We start from the raw sequence: 14,535 nt of genomic DNA, 5'->3' as shown, positions 1-14,535 counted from the left end.
TCACAATGTTTGCAAATAAATCACCTGCTACATTGGACAGCATCTGTTTCCTGATCTTCTTCAGCCACTTTGGCCAAGCCATCTCAGTCATTTTGCAGAATTTGATTTCCTGCTCTTAGTTGTTCGGCTGTTTTGCAGGGTTATACAAAAATGTTTCCATGAGATTTTGACTGAGATTCTGAGGTTTCTAAAGCTACGACTGATGTCTGTATTTAAATTGACTTTGTGTCACATCATACTAAACCTGTTCCCAGGGGCAAGAGGGACTTAAGAAGTTAATAAGTTGCATTTGGGGAACTCCTGACTGAGGTTTCCCTGAGTCAAATCACCAAGAACAATGACTAAGGAGTCCCTGTTTCTCTGCTCTACACAGCATTTGCTGAGCAAGCAAGCACTTAGCTTGAGGTTAAATGTACACACAGACCAGAATAAATTAATAAAACTTTGCAGTGAATGAAAAAAAATATTCCAGATGACTGTCACCAAAGCAGTTGCTAACAGGGAGTCATATGATTGTTGGGTTCTCTGTTGTATTACTGTAGGGTCTGCCTTACAATACAAAGCACCTTTTGGCGACTGTTGTTGTGATTTGGTGCTGTATAAATAAAAATGAAACTGAACTGAAAGCAGTGTTTCTGAATAACACTGAGCATCTTCTTCGGTGTTATTCAGTCCCATCTTTGTCGAGTCCTCCAGCAGCTCCTAGAAAACAAGTTAGATGCGTAAAGGTAGCATGTGTCAATTTCGTGCTGACAATGTTTCCATCCTTGGCTACATCTCTAAGAAGAGTCAAATCAGAGCCAACCCAGCTAAGGTCCAAGCAGTTCTGGATTGGCCAGAGCTAACCACTTGAAAACATCTTCAGCGCTGCCTCGGCTTTTCTATGTCTTTTATGTTGCTTCAGTTGTCCAGTCTTAGAATATACATTGGCCACACATGTCAAAATTCACCTGTCATCCAGCCAAAGTTCAAGTTGCTACAATGTTGTCATATACAGACAACACTGTAGCAACATTTACCCATAATGTGAATCCTTAGACCTGTGTTCCCCAACTTTACATGAACATATAGAAACTATACAGGTATATTAAAGAAAGGAAAATAATAATAATATAATAATAATAATAATAATAAAAGTCTCAGAGACGTCTGAGTGGCTGTCTGCCTGTGCCACCTGTCTTCAAAACAAAACTTCTCCCACTCTCCCAGTTGGTCTGCTGCATCATACCTGGAAGTGCCACTGGTCCCATATTGCACTGGATTTTGCTACCTGACTGCCTCCATCTGCAAGTAACACTGTCGTTCTCACAACTGACCATTTTTCACACGCTGTGTACTTCATTATTCTCCCTAAGTTCCTCTCTGGCCATGAAACCACCCACATCGGTTTACTTAGAAATAACTCAGGAAGTAAAAGTTATCAGAAATATTTTATTATCTTAAACAAACGCATTTGTATGATATTCCGTTGCATACTCCATACCAGTTGGTGGCGGTAATGCACCAATTCGTTGTTTGTCAACAGCTAAGAAGAAGAAAAAGAATCAGCAGAATATCGTCAAGCATAGGAACTCGGCTGGTGCCACTTCCAACATGTCAGGATAGAAAAGCAAACAAACAGCAGACTAAGCTCGGTCGAACCATCCTTTTCCGAAACGGAGTCTTTACGATGGAAGGCGAGGAGGAGAGGGGTGTTGTTCGTGTCAAAGTCAAGGTGGGAGAATGATGGTTTCTTTGACTTCCACATAGGCTGCCAAAGACTGCTAACAGCGAGCAATCATATTATCGCATATGTTAAATTGGCTGTTTAGACAGACACGCTCCTGCGTTAATGTTAAACGTCGAAAATATGCACTCCGTAAACTGGATGTTTAGCAGTGTGCCATAACATAGGGGGCCTCTTCTATTTATTTGGGGGTTTTCGGTAGCATTGCTTCTTCTCGATGCCGATCAGTCATTGTCCCTGTCAGTTTACACTGAGTAAACCTGTAACATACACCTGACACGGTTATCGGTCATAACACGTTGACAATATCCAATGCAAACATCGGGCTGTCACAGAGGTGAGCTGACGTCACTTGCCTGCCCAGAAAATGTGTGCGTATTGTGCCTGTAGGTATCCCCGGCGGTGTTTGTTTCCCCTGCGTCGGGAGCACGTCCGGTTGACTCCGCCTCCATTACAAACAGCGAGACGTGGAAGTAGCGATGTTTACTTTACTGCAAAACTGAAAGATGACTGTCGTTACATTACCGTTCAGTTTGTGCGTTACAAACAGAAAACGATACATTTATTGTTCTCACTTTATGAGATTGTTTTAACAAACTGACGACATTTGCCCGATAATTATTTTTATCCTCCTGTACCTTCACTGCATAAAGAGCTAAAACTCCAAAAATTTCAGGAGTAGCTGGTCATTAGAAGAAGTGTTTGTGAACTAAAAATCAAGAATGAGGGAAACTCTTTGTCCGTGATTTGGAGAGCCCAGTGGGAAGTCTGCCGGGGATGCCGTGGCAGGACAGGTGCACAAGCATTTTTGTGTCAATTTTTATCTGCATCAAATACATAACAGCTTATAATGTTACGAACCTTTTTGCTGTATGTTGTACAATACTTCAAAGTTTAAAGGTCATAATATGACAAACTTCATGCAGTGGAAAGAAATGTACACTGTATACCCTGCATCATTTAATTATACTGTTAAATTAATGGCTTTTTTGTGACACGTTAATGTTGTCATTAAACCAAAAGAAATTCATAATACTGTTATAGTTGCATAGATAAAAGTAGGGTAGAATGTGTAGAAACTAAAAAGCTAGTTTCTACACATTATTTCTATCACATTATCGGATATTAAAAAGGTTTAATATTCAAATGTACATTTGAACAAAATGTATTCAAATATTGAACCAAATAATAATGTTGATTGATATAAAAACCAGAAAAAAAATCCCTTCATCCTTCAAGCTCGAGTCCTCTACCAGAGTCTTGGGAGCTCAAGGGTCCTGAACAGTATCTTTGCTGTTCCTAGTACTGCGTTCTGCTGGACACCACTACTGTATCCGGTTGGTCAGCCATCACCAGTTTATCTGTCTGTATCTGGAAGTCCCACAGAATCTTAACTCGGTCATGCTCAACCACGTATCCAATTTTGACCTCGTGACGTCCAGGACATACTCAGCACAGATGTTCCTGTATACTATGCCGGCCACTTGGTTATGGCATTCCATGTTTGCCCTGCTTGCTAGCATCTTTACACAGCCTGCACCTGGGGTCTTGTCTGGTGTGACAGACCCCAGCCTCTTATGTGCTCAGTGCTTGTTCCTGTGCTTCCATGATTAGTGTCTATGTGCTGTCACTCCAGCTTTGTCCAGCCACTGGTAGGATTTCCAGCCACTTCGTCTATCTGCTGGTGGTACATACAGGGGCCTTTCCTTCATGATGGTTCTTCTTGCTCCTCTTCTTTCTTGGGTTTCTGCTGCCTGAGCTATTCACTAAGCACACACTCAGTTGTGGTCATCTTCCTGATGTACTCATGGATGCTTGTTGCCTCATCCTGGACGGTGGTTCAGACACTCACTTGCCCTCTGCCTCCTTCCTTCCACTTAGTGTACAATCTCATGGTGCTGGATTTGGGTTGAAACCCTCCACACATGGTAAGGAGATTGATGTAATCTCTCCAGCAAGTTTTGGGTTTGCCTCGGTGCCTCCGTCTGGTGGGCAGTGCCCAGAACACCTCACCCAGAAGGCGCCGAGGAGGCATCCTAATCAGATACCCAAACCACCTCAACTGGTCGTGCTCCTTTTCCAGCTGAGGACCACAACCTCAGATTTGGAGGTGCTAGTTCTCATTTCCGCTGCTTCACACTTGGCTCCAAACTGCTTTAATGCAAGCTGGAGGCAACCACCAAGGCCACATCATCTGCAAACAGCAGAGGTGAGTCTCACTGTTTTTCCCATGTGAGCGTTGAAGTTTTCCAGTAGGATGACAGAAACACCAGATGGATCACCCTAAAGCATCCCACTCAGTGACCCCAAGAAGGCTGGCTAGTCTGAACTGTCCATTGGCGCATAAGCACAGATGACAGTCAGGAACTAGGGATGCACCGATACCACTTTTTTGGAAACGAGTACGAGTACTTGCATTTCAGTACTCGCCGATACCGATACCGAGTACTTAATAAAAACATGATTTAAATTTACAGGTAACAGCTTTAGTCCTATAATTTAACAAAAAAAAAAACAAGGGACTGGTTTGGAATTAAGAACATATATTTAAAATGAAAAGCATGTTGTATGCAACATATTACAGAATAAATAATTATGAAAAAAAAATTTAAATAGTGACAGTGCAACTCAAGTATTGTTTTCAGTTTATTGTAAACTCTGCCGCTTTGGACAACACAAGGGGCATTAATAAACATCTTTGCTATTTAGTGCACAATATTTGAATAAACTAACAACATCCACCAACATAGAACTGTGGCAATCAGTGCAACTGAGGTAGGTATTAACATCAAGTCTAAGATGACTCACTTAATGGAGAGAAAAAGTGAGTGGCAGGGTTTTTTTTTTAAAGAAAAGTAGCTTTTCTGCATTATCAGCAGTCAGACTGTTTCTGTTTTCATCTATCATGTGTGACACTGAGCTAAAAAGCCTTTCACTTTCCACACTGCTACATGGTGCTGAGAGGTATTTACTCGTCTGTTTCTCTGTTTAGAAGTCTCACTAGCACAGTCACAGCTGGGATGACATCAGAGGCTAGTGCGTCGTAGCTGCTCACTTTTTTAGTTAGTTCCTCAAAGGGGGCGAGGATGGCAACAGTTGTCTCCATAAGAGCCCATTGGTGAGCGGTGAGATAGTCAGGGAGCTCATGCTCGGACACATACACGCCCAGCACTCGCTTTTGCTCAATGAGGGACTGGAGCATGTAATACGTGCTGTTCCAGCGCATCTGTACGTCCTGCTGCAGTCTCTTTATTGGCTGGTTGAGCTGTCCCTGAATGTCCTCGAGGCGGGAGTAGGCTAAGGCGGAATGTTTAAAATGCCCAACTATTTTCCATCCCACTGCTATAGCATCAGCTATGCTCCTCTGTGCTAATAAGCATGGGTAAATAAGCGTGGGTAAACTCTTTGTACTCGCCTGGGGGCGGGCACTTGGGGCCTGGGGGCGGGCACTCGGGGCCTGGGGGCGGGCACTCGGCGCCTGTGATTAACCCCTTACATGCCGCTCAAACATAGACAGGTCTCAGACCGTGGTATCGTTCCCCGGTATCGGGGGACTTTTAACGAGTACGAGTACTTTAGAAAATGTGGTATCGAGCCCGATACCCGATATCGGTATCGGTGCATCCCTATCAGGAACCATTCCCCGACCCAAAGGTGCAGGGAAGCAACCATCTCATCCACCAGCAAAAACCCCAGCATACTGGCAGCAAGGTGAGAGAATACAAGAATACCCATACCTGCCTACCACCTGTCACTGAGACCGGAACAGAGTCCAGCCCCAAGCTGTGCATTGAGGTGAGATCTACTGTAGCTTTATGTATCTGTTAACCTCAGGCTTCTTATTCACCACAGAGGTTACATTCCATGAGTGTGGTCCCATGACGCTTCTTTGGGCTGTGCCTGCCAGCACCGATGGCATAAGGCCCGACACCCCCCCAGACGCTCACCTTTGAGCTCCCTCTCCAGGCCTGGTTCCAGGGTGAGGCCCAGTAACCCTTTTGCAGATAGAAATCAAGGGAGTGTTTATTCTATTCTTTTCATAGGGGTCGACTTAATCGTGCTTTGTCTGGCCCCTCATCCAGGACAAATTTGCCCTGAGAGACTGTAGCACCCCCTAGGCAACCCCCCACCCCCCAACAATATAGCCCCTGGGGTCACTGGGACACACAAAACAGAGAACACAGAGGATGACGTGGAGCATTATTCCATTAATTTTATGTGTTTTGTATGCTTTACATTCAAATAGACAAATTATTATGTATTTTGTTTTATAATTATTTTACAGTTATGGTCTAGTAACAATGCATTGTTTTTTATTTTATTATAGGGTGGTATAGTATCCCATTGACTTTGTTTGTGTCTCTTATTCTCTTACCATGGTTTAACCACACCAAGAATGTTTGTATGTTTACTTTTTTGTCAGTGATGAGATTGTAATATGATTTTTATTTATTTTTTCCCAGAAATGTGATGGGGCACTTCCTGTGGAGTTTCGCTCCTTTGCTGTTGATCCCCAGATAACATCGCTGGAGGTTTTGCAGCACATACTTATCAGAGCCTTTGATTTGAATGGGTAAGAATAGTCAGAATGGCCAAACAGACTTATAAACAGAAGTGCCCAAAGAATTTATCTAACATTGTTTAAATATCTTTCTTGAATTAGGAAGAGAAACTTCAGCGTTGGTTACCTGTCTCGCGATCGCAGCGGGGCTGAAATGTATCTGTCTCTGGTCTCTGACTGGGATTTGGATGTTGCGTTTGTCAGTGCAGCCAGACCATTTCTGCAGCTCAAGATGGATATAAAACCTTCTGAGGACAGTAAGAACACCAGCAACTTAAATCAAGACTGAAAGCAAAAATGTTATAGATTTCTAATTTATGATATAAATTTTAAAGATCAAAACTACAGTCTGTGGTAGAACATTTTGTTGTCCATCACATCCAAACTTTTAAAAGTCTGTTTGCAGAAGAGAAATGATTACAACAAAGAATACCTCTTTCAGATTGAAACCAGGCATCAAAACGTGACACAGGAAGGACTAAAACACTGTTGCTGTTAAATCTGCTTGTCATTATTTCACTGCAGGCCCTGTTTTGGAAGACTGGGACATCATAAGCCCCAAAGACGTGATTGGCTCTGAGCAGCTTCTCACAGAGAAGACTAGATCCTTGGCATCTGCAGCTCTTCCCTTCACCCAGTCTCTACTGTCCCAGGTTCCTTTACCTTTCCTCACTCTGTTTAACCTAACCACACTCTCTGAGCCACGTTTTTGCTTATGCACCTGTTTCTATTCTGTTTAGGTGGGCCGGACCCTGTCGAAGGTCCAGCAGGCCTTCAGCTGGTCTTATGGGGAGGAGATCAAGCCTTTCAAGCCCCCTCTAAGTGACGCTGAGTTTCACAGTTACCTTAACGGACAGGGACAGTTGACCCGGCCTGAGGAACTCAGACTGCGAATCTACCATGGGGGTGTGGAGCCGTCGCTGCGGAAGGTTTAGAACCTGTCTTTGATTAATATTGTATATGAGCACCTTGTACGCTCTAAACAAAATAATCTGGTTATTATTTCTGGTTATTATTTAAACTGAACAAATTCTCGTGCTAATTCTAGCTATCCTGCTATCCTAGCTCTCCCTCTTGGCTGAGAGTTTTAACAATCAGCCAGCTTGCAACCAGATTTGAACTGATACGTTCAGTCATTTGCGATTTTTTTTTTTGATGAAAAGATGGAACTTGAAGGACAATTAAGAACATATATGTGCAATTATAGAATTTGTATTTTATGACTTACATTTCTCAAGGATTAACTCCTCTGTTGTCCTCTGTTGGGTTAGGTGGTTTGGCGTTACCTCCTGAATGTCTATCCAGATGGACTTAGCGGACAGGAGAGAATGGACTACATGAAGAGGAAGACGAGAGAGTATGACCAGCTAAAGAGAGAGTGGACAACCCGGGTTAGTCATGAGGACCTTGAATTTATCCGTGGAAATGTTCTCAAAGACGTCCTGAGGACGGATCGAGCTCATCCATACTATGCAGGCTCTGAGGATAGTCCACATTTGACTGCCCTCACAGATCTGCTCACCACATTTGCCATCACTCATCCACAGGTTTGTATTGGTGCATTATCTGGAACGCAAATCTTCTCCTGCAGTCTGAATCTCTTAACCCTCTGTATCCACAGAAACGCCAGAATCTGGGCTAAAAGCTCAACAAACAAATAGAAGAGCATGTAAACACAAATGACATAAACACAACGCACGGATTCCCTGTTTGCAGAGCCACACAGTGACATTCCGGAATGTATGTAACATTGAAAGCCGGCATTTCGCAGATTCCAAAACTGCAAGTTTCATCACGCTCCGACCAAAATTCACTGAACCAGCAGCAAAAGAAAACCAGACCACGCTTCGAGTTTGAAAAATAGTAGCATGAATTTTGTCTTACCTTTGCTGTCTTTCATCTAAAACCTATTCTGTCACTGTTAAAGTTCATTAACTAAATAACTCCATCTGCTACAATGCCTCAGAGCAGTTTTCCATCAAAAGAAAATCACAATTTTCTGCCCGTTACAGAGTTTACTGTCTGATAGTGACGGCACGTATGAGAAGAAAAGGAACAAACCAAGACAAAATAACAAGGCTGATATTTTTCTTTAAGAAAAGACTGATTTGCACAACTTTAGCTTTTCTAATGGTTTGCTCAAAGCAATCCAGTTTTGATTCCTTTAAAAGTATTTTAATGTCGGCTGTTTTAAGGAAGAAAGACCACAGTCTTAAATGATACATTTGATGATTGTGACATGACATATAACGTGATATAGAAATGCGTTCTTTGTGCAAAGTGTCATTTTTGTAACGTTTTGCCATTGTGTTGTTTTTCCAGATATCTTACTGTCAAGGCATGAGTGACATTGCCTCCCCAATACTTGCAGTAATGGACAACGAGGCACACGCCTTCATTTGCTTTTGTGGCATCATGAAACGCTTAGAAGGAAACTTCCGGCCAGACGGGCAGCTCATGTCTGTTAAGTTCCAGCATCTGAAGCTCCTTCTGCAGTACTCCGATCCTGAATTCTACTCTTACCTAGTGTCCCGAGGAGCTGACGACCTCTTCTTCTGCTACCGTTGGCTTCTTCTGGAGCTTAAACGAGAGTTTGCGTTTGATGATGCTCTAAGGATGCTGGAAGTTACTTGGAGCTCTCTGCCCCCAGATCCTCCTGAAACTGAAGTGGAGCTTCTGGGGCCACCTCTGGAAGCCGACGAAACAATGTTCAGCAACTTTGAGGACAAGACGGTTGAGGACTACTTTCAAGATAAGGAACAAAAAGAGAAGCAGCGTCGACGGCACATGCTTCGACCTTCAAGAGAAGAAGCAGACATGAATATAAATGCCATCGCTGACGAAATGGACAGGCAAAGCGTGAGCTCGGACAAAGCAAATCTGGGTGACGAGTGTGATATCCCTCAGGTAACCATGGCAAAGACAGATTTGAAAGGTGCTCCCTTTGAGAGGCAGACTAGTTTTGGGGAGTTTAAATATTATACTGCCCGAAATGAAGACAGCTTTGATATGGAGGAGGGTGAACAGCATCCTCCATGTCAACAGGGTGCGGTGGTTTCAGAGTCGATAACGAGCATCCCGAGGCGCCAATCCACAACTGACACTGAGGAGGACACGGGAGAGCAAACACCACTGTTTAAAAATTTTGATAATGATGTTTCTCCACCTCTTTTCCCAAGCAGCCAACCCGTCTGGAAAACTGGCTCCTCTGTCTCTCCCATGCCTTCAGTGTCACCATCGAGTTGGCCTGGTGTTTCTCTAGACTCTCCTCCAAAGTCCACATCACCATACGTGAGCAACGAAAGTGAGGCCTTACCAAGAACTGGCCTAAACGTGTCAGCTTCTTCTACTCAGTTGCCCAGCAGTACACGCATCAGTTCACCCACAACCCCCACTGCACGGACATCCGTCAGCTCTCTTTCTACTGCTCAAAACAGATCCCTGCTGTCTTCACCCATTTTGTCCTTTGGAAGAGGAACATCTTTGTCTGGTTCCAGGTTGTACTCAAACAGTCTCCTCTCACCTGGCAACAAATCCCCCAGCAGCGCTGCTAATACGCCCAGTTCTCTAAAATCCGAGACCACTGGCATCAAGCCGTGCTCCTTGCCACCTCCTCAAGAGTTTGGTAAAGGCAACCCCTTCATGCTGTTCCTGTGCTTGTCCATCCTGTTGGAGCACAGAGACCATATCATCAAGAACAGTTTGGATTACAATGAGCTAGCCATGCACTTTGATCGCCTTGTGCGACGCCACAACCTGAGCAGGGTGCTGCAAAGAGCCAAGGCCCTGTTTGCAGAGTACTTGCAGAGTGAGGTGTGGGACTCAGAAGAAGGGGATGAGGTTAGCTCAGACTCTCCAACAACAGCTACTGCTACTCAGCACTCCCCTTCTTCAGCCATCTCTGCTAAGCCCATTTACAGCCCTTTAGCATCTCCACAGTTGTCATCTCCAAACTCAACCTATAATTTGGCAAACACCATTCCTTCTCTGATAGCTCAAAATTCCTTTTCCACCAGTTCCTGATTCTGTTGTACATCACTGGCCTCCTTTTCCAGACTGCTTAGTGGATTCAGCTCTTTTAATTCTGTCTCTAATTAAATACATATATTCCTTAAGGTCAGTGTAATATTTTTCATTTTTCTTGCTTGTTCTCTGGAAGTTGGGATAAAGAACCTAACAAGCCTTTTTTCCATTGGGGTTGCTGATTCTTGAAGCTCAGTAATTCGGGAATCTGATATTTGACCCTGAGCCTGTCTGAATCATACACTTGGTGCATTTAACCTGTGTTGCCACTTTTATCATGTTTGTTTACAATCTGATTTCCTCTCCAGGAAGCCATGGAAGTATCTTAATTAAAACGCGGGAGTTAAATTATTTAAAAACATAATGGGATGGTGGTTTCTTGAAATCATGAGTCAAGTCTTTGCTTTCACTCATCCCGAGTGCACGAACCACTGAATAATTGCAGAATTTGTATGTTTTGTTTTGTTTTTTGTTTGTTTGCTTGTTTATTGTTTTGTTTTTTTAATAACCTCAAGTGTGACTTGTTACTCATAAAATAACATGCTTGATAGGGATGTGACCCTGTGACCCCAATAATTTAATCCGATAATCTAAATTCTTTTAGTTTGGATATTTTAAATAAGTGTGTGTGTGTGAACAAGGAGCCACTCGCTGACTATTTAGTTGGCATGTTGTTTCATTTCTTTGTATCTTCAAAGCAAACATGCAGAAAGGCATTTGCAGTGACATTCACTGTGCTCGGGAGCACATGGTGCACCATCCAGGACTCATTTCTGCCTGAAATTGCTTCCTGTTGAAAGTAGGTTGTCCTCTAAAACACTCACTTGAGGCAACTAGTTGTGAACTGGTGCCATACAAATAATATTGAATTGAAAACATACTTGGCAATATTTGACACATAACACGACCATAGCTGCATACTTATTGGCCAGTAGTTCCTCGTAGAGTAGCTATGGTCCAGATGAACTGGTTTACTTATTACAAACATATAGCTGCTGCATATGGTCGAGTCTCTGCTCTTTAGACGTTTTCCAGTCAATTTCTAGTTCTTTCTAATTCATCTTGGAGTTGCAAGACTAGCTCACCATAACCACAACCTACCCTATACTGGAGCAGACAGTATGAAAGCGTAGGTTCTGATGTTGAAACTGAGATGGGGCCGCTGTCTCTGATCCAACCTCTGCTAAGCCGCTGTTAAAACAAACAGTTGTGACGTCTCTTTAAAACATGTTAGCCCAGGACAAAAACTGGCTGCCATGCTGTGAACATCAGTGTGGTTTCAGTCTACTTTGTACAAATGCCTTTTTATTAAGAGACCTTGTGCTGGGGTCACAAATTAAAACTACATCAGTAGTAAAGTAAGTACTGCACACTGTAAATGTGTTTATTGAGTAATGTTTCATTTTAGCACTTTGCTTATTGCTCTTTTCCAAAGACAGTGTTTTATGAATGTACAGCTCGCATCTTCTTTTGTCCTTTTTGGAGGGAAACTTTAAGATCTGTGGTGAGCTCACAGAGTGAACCCGACTAACAGCAATCAATCAAAAAGCAGCTGAAAGCTGTCAGGACATGCCCAGGACGATTGGCCCTATTTTGTTGTTTTGGGTTTTTTTGAGTTGATTCACAGATTTGTTGATCACATTAGATATGTGCCTGTGAAATCAAAGCTTGCATTGTGCTAGCTCTGACATAAACTCCACTTTAACAAAGCTTACATTCATCATTTTATGTTATTGTTTGTGTCAAAGCAGTGGTCAATGCTGTGGTTATAATAGGTGGTGATGATGTTCTGGTCTTATTTTTTACCAGCTCAACACAGGTGAAGGGAGGCAAAATACATATTTATGTTTTAGGCTTATTGACACTGTCAATAAGCTGGGCAGCTGGAGAAATGCTTACTCTGGATGGGTTTTGGCCCCGGTCACATGAATCCATCCTTAGACCACATGCTCAACGTTCCAGACTTCAGCTCAGTTGTGTGCCAGCTGTTAGGGATATGAAGGCACAAATACAAATTTTGGGAGTAGATCTTAAAACATTCTTCTTAGCATGGTTTACCTTACCTATTCTTACTTTTTAAGGGATAGGTATTCTGCAAACACAGTACTCATGCAAAAGGTAACGCTTATTTGAGAAATACCTTCTGAGGATTATTTCTATTTAAACAGAATTTGAAGTGACTGATATCGTTGGAGAAGCTCGTATGGTTATGATTCTGGTGTTCTGTTTTGCCTCCTTTTGTATGTCAGTATTTAATATCAAAATAAACCAATCTGAAATAACTGTACTCACTAGACTGTGAGCTAGCAATATGTACATTTATTTAAAAAGATTTATCTCAAGTTATCTATGTAAACAAAAGTTAAAACACAATGTTACTGATTGTATATTGGACACAAATAAATATTCAGTGCAGCTGATTGCATGGAGGATGATTGTTTTGAACTGATTCATGAAGGCTACAAAAGTCCAAGTGTAGAATTTGAAATACAATCCTGTTCTCAAAACTGCGTCAATTTTAATTTTACTTGGGTGGATCTAGTACTTCTTTGTTAATTGATTTAAAGCAATTAAGCATTTTAAGTTGTTAGTCTACCTGATGCAAACCTGAGGTTCACGCCTGATTATAAATTCTGCTTCCATCTGATGACAAAGTTGAGTTGTAGACACAGTAGGGTTGAATTCGATGTCAGCACATCCGTTGCAGCTGTAACAGCATCAGCTCTTCTCGGAAGGCTTTCTACAACGTTTAAGAGTGTAATTATGTCAATTCTGACCATTTTTCCGAAAGCACATTTATGAAATCGGACACTGACGTTGGACCAGAAGGCCTGGCCTATTCATCCCAAAGGTGTTCTGTCAGGTTGAGGCCAGGACTCTGGCGTGGAAGAGCTTGACTAGCCAGAACAAACTCCCTCATATATGTCTTTGACTTTGATTTGTACATTGATGCACAGTCATGTTGGCACAGGGGGGGGCCGTCTCCAAACTGTTCCTACAAAGGTGAGAGCATGAAATTGTCCAAAATGCCTTGGTATACTGACGCATTAAGAGTTCCTTTGACTGGAACAAAGGTGACTAACTCCTGAAAAATGACCCTGCACTGTAATCTTCCCTCTACCAAACTTTACACTTGGCACAATACAGTCACACTGGTACCATTCATCTGGGAACTGGTAAATCCAGACCCGTCTGTCCATTTGCCAGACAGAGAAGCACTGCTCAAGAGTACAGTGGCAGCGTGTTTTACAACACTGCATCTGGCAGTTTGCATTAAGGTTTGGATGCAGCTGCTCAGCCATGGAAATCCATTCCATAAAGCTCTGTGTGTGCTGAGCTAATCTGAAGGCCAGGCGAAGTTTGCAGGTGTGTATCCATTTACTCTACAGAAAAGCTCCGAGTTGCTGTCATTCCCAGTTGCTTCACTGTTATATTACCTGTATCAGTTGACTGTGGAATTTTTAATGAGGAAATTTAACATCTGGAATTGTTACACAGGTGGCATCCCGTGTAACAGGGTACCACTCTGAGCTCCTGAGGGCAACCCGCTCTGTCACAAGGAGCAGTTTGCAGACTTAGGTCCTTGCTTTTATACACCAATGAAGTGATTGGAAAACCTGAATTCAATGATTTGGATGGGTGTGTGAATTATTTTGGCAACAGCATCATTTATATTGCTCATGTTATGTTTGAGCAGGGGTAGCTTGTCGGCTATCACGATTGGCTGTCTACCTGCAGAGAGTGTTGTCAGTGGAGGGAGTGTGCAAAATAATCAGTCCACCGCGTCTGTGGGCTGCACTTCCTGTTGTTGTAGCCAATTGTAGACATAAGCAAAGTTGTAACTTACAAAAGAGTTGAAGTGAAATCAAGTGGAGGACTACACAGGAGCACATTTGCAGTAGTTGAAAGCCTCTCCCTGTACATGGACCCTATGACAATGACAGATTTGCAGGATCATAAACCTTTAATACTTATTTTATGCTTGAACGTGGATAGTACAAAGGTAACCTGTGGGCACTCACAGACTGATAAAAACGTAATACATCCGGTCTTTAGGCTATTCATAATTGTTTTTGTCGGTCCATCAGCAAACTGCTGAGAAGATCAAAGTTATAACTTACAAACAGCTCAAGTAAAACGGAATTTTAAAACAATAAAAAAAAAGGTCATTGCAGCTACTATCTGTTATTTCCATTCTTTATTTTTCATCATTTATGATTATTTT

At 42.5% G+C, this 14,535-nt stretch overlaps 1 protein-coding gene across 5 annotated transcripts; it reads left to right on the top strand.

Moving 5' to 3' along the window:
• The first annotated feature begins 1,215 nt into the window (after window positions 1-1,215).
• On the top strand, window positions 1,216-14,474 carry tbc1d25 (TBC1 domain family, member 25). 5 transcript variants are annotated; one of them, XM_085145003.1, is made up of 8 exons: window positions 1,216-1,290; window positions 5,579-5,705; window positions 6,190-6,299; window positions 6,390-6,544; window positions 6,813-6,940; window positions 7,028-7,216; window positions 7,559-7,834; window positions 8,610-14,474. In XM_085145003.1, exons 4-8 carry the CDS (start codon window positions 6,442-6,444, stop codon window positions 10,308-10,310), a joined length of 2,397 nt encoding a protein of 798 aa, XP_085001129.1. In that variant the 5' UTR covers window positions 1,216-1,290; window positions 5,579-5,705; window positions 6,190-6,299; window positions 6,390-6,441; the 3' UTR covers window positions 10,311-14,474. The 5 variants fall into 5 exon arrangements, with proteins under 5 accessions (XP_085001129.1, XP_085001125.1, XP_085001128.1 ...); XM_085144999.1 differs by lacking the exons at window positions 1,216-1,290; window positions 5,579-5,705 and adding exons at window positions 1,517-1,714; window positions 5,360-5,521; XM_085145002.1 differs by lacking the exon at window positions 1,216-1,290 and adding an exon at window positions 1,518-1,714.
• Window positions 14,475-14,535: the final 61 nt, after the last annotated feature.

This window comes from Neolamprologus multifasciatus, chromosome 20, assembly GCF_963576455.1.
Source record: "Neolamprologus multifasciatus chromosome 20, fNeoMul1.2, whole genome shotgun sequence".
Taxonomy (NCBI): Eukaryota; Metazoa; Chordata; class Actinopteri; order Cichliformes; family Cichlidae; genus Neolamprologus; species Neolamprologus multifasciatus.
Note: the sequence above shows the minus strand (reverse complement) of the source record. Positions and strands in the feature narration are given on the sequence as shown.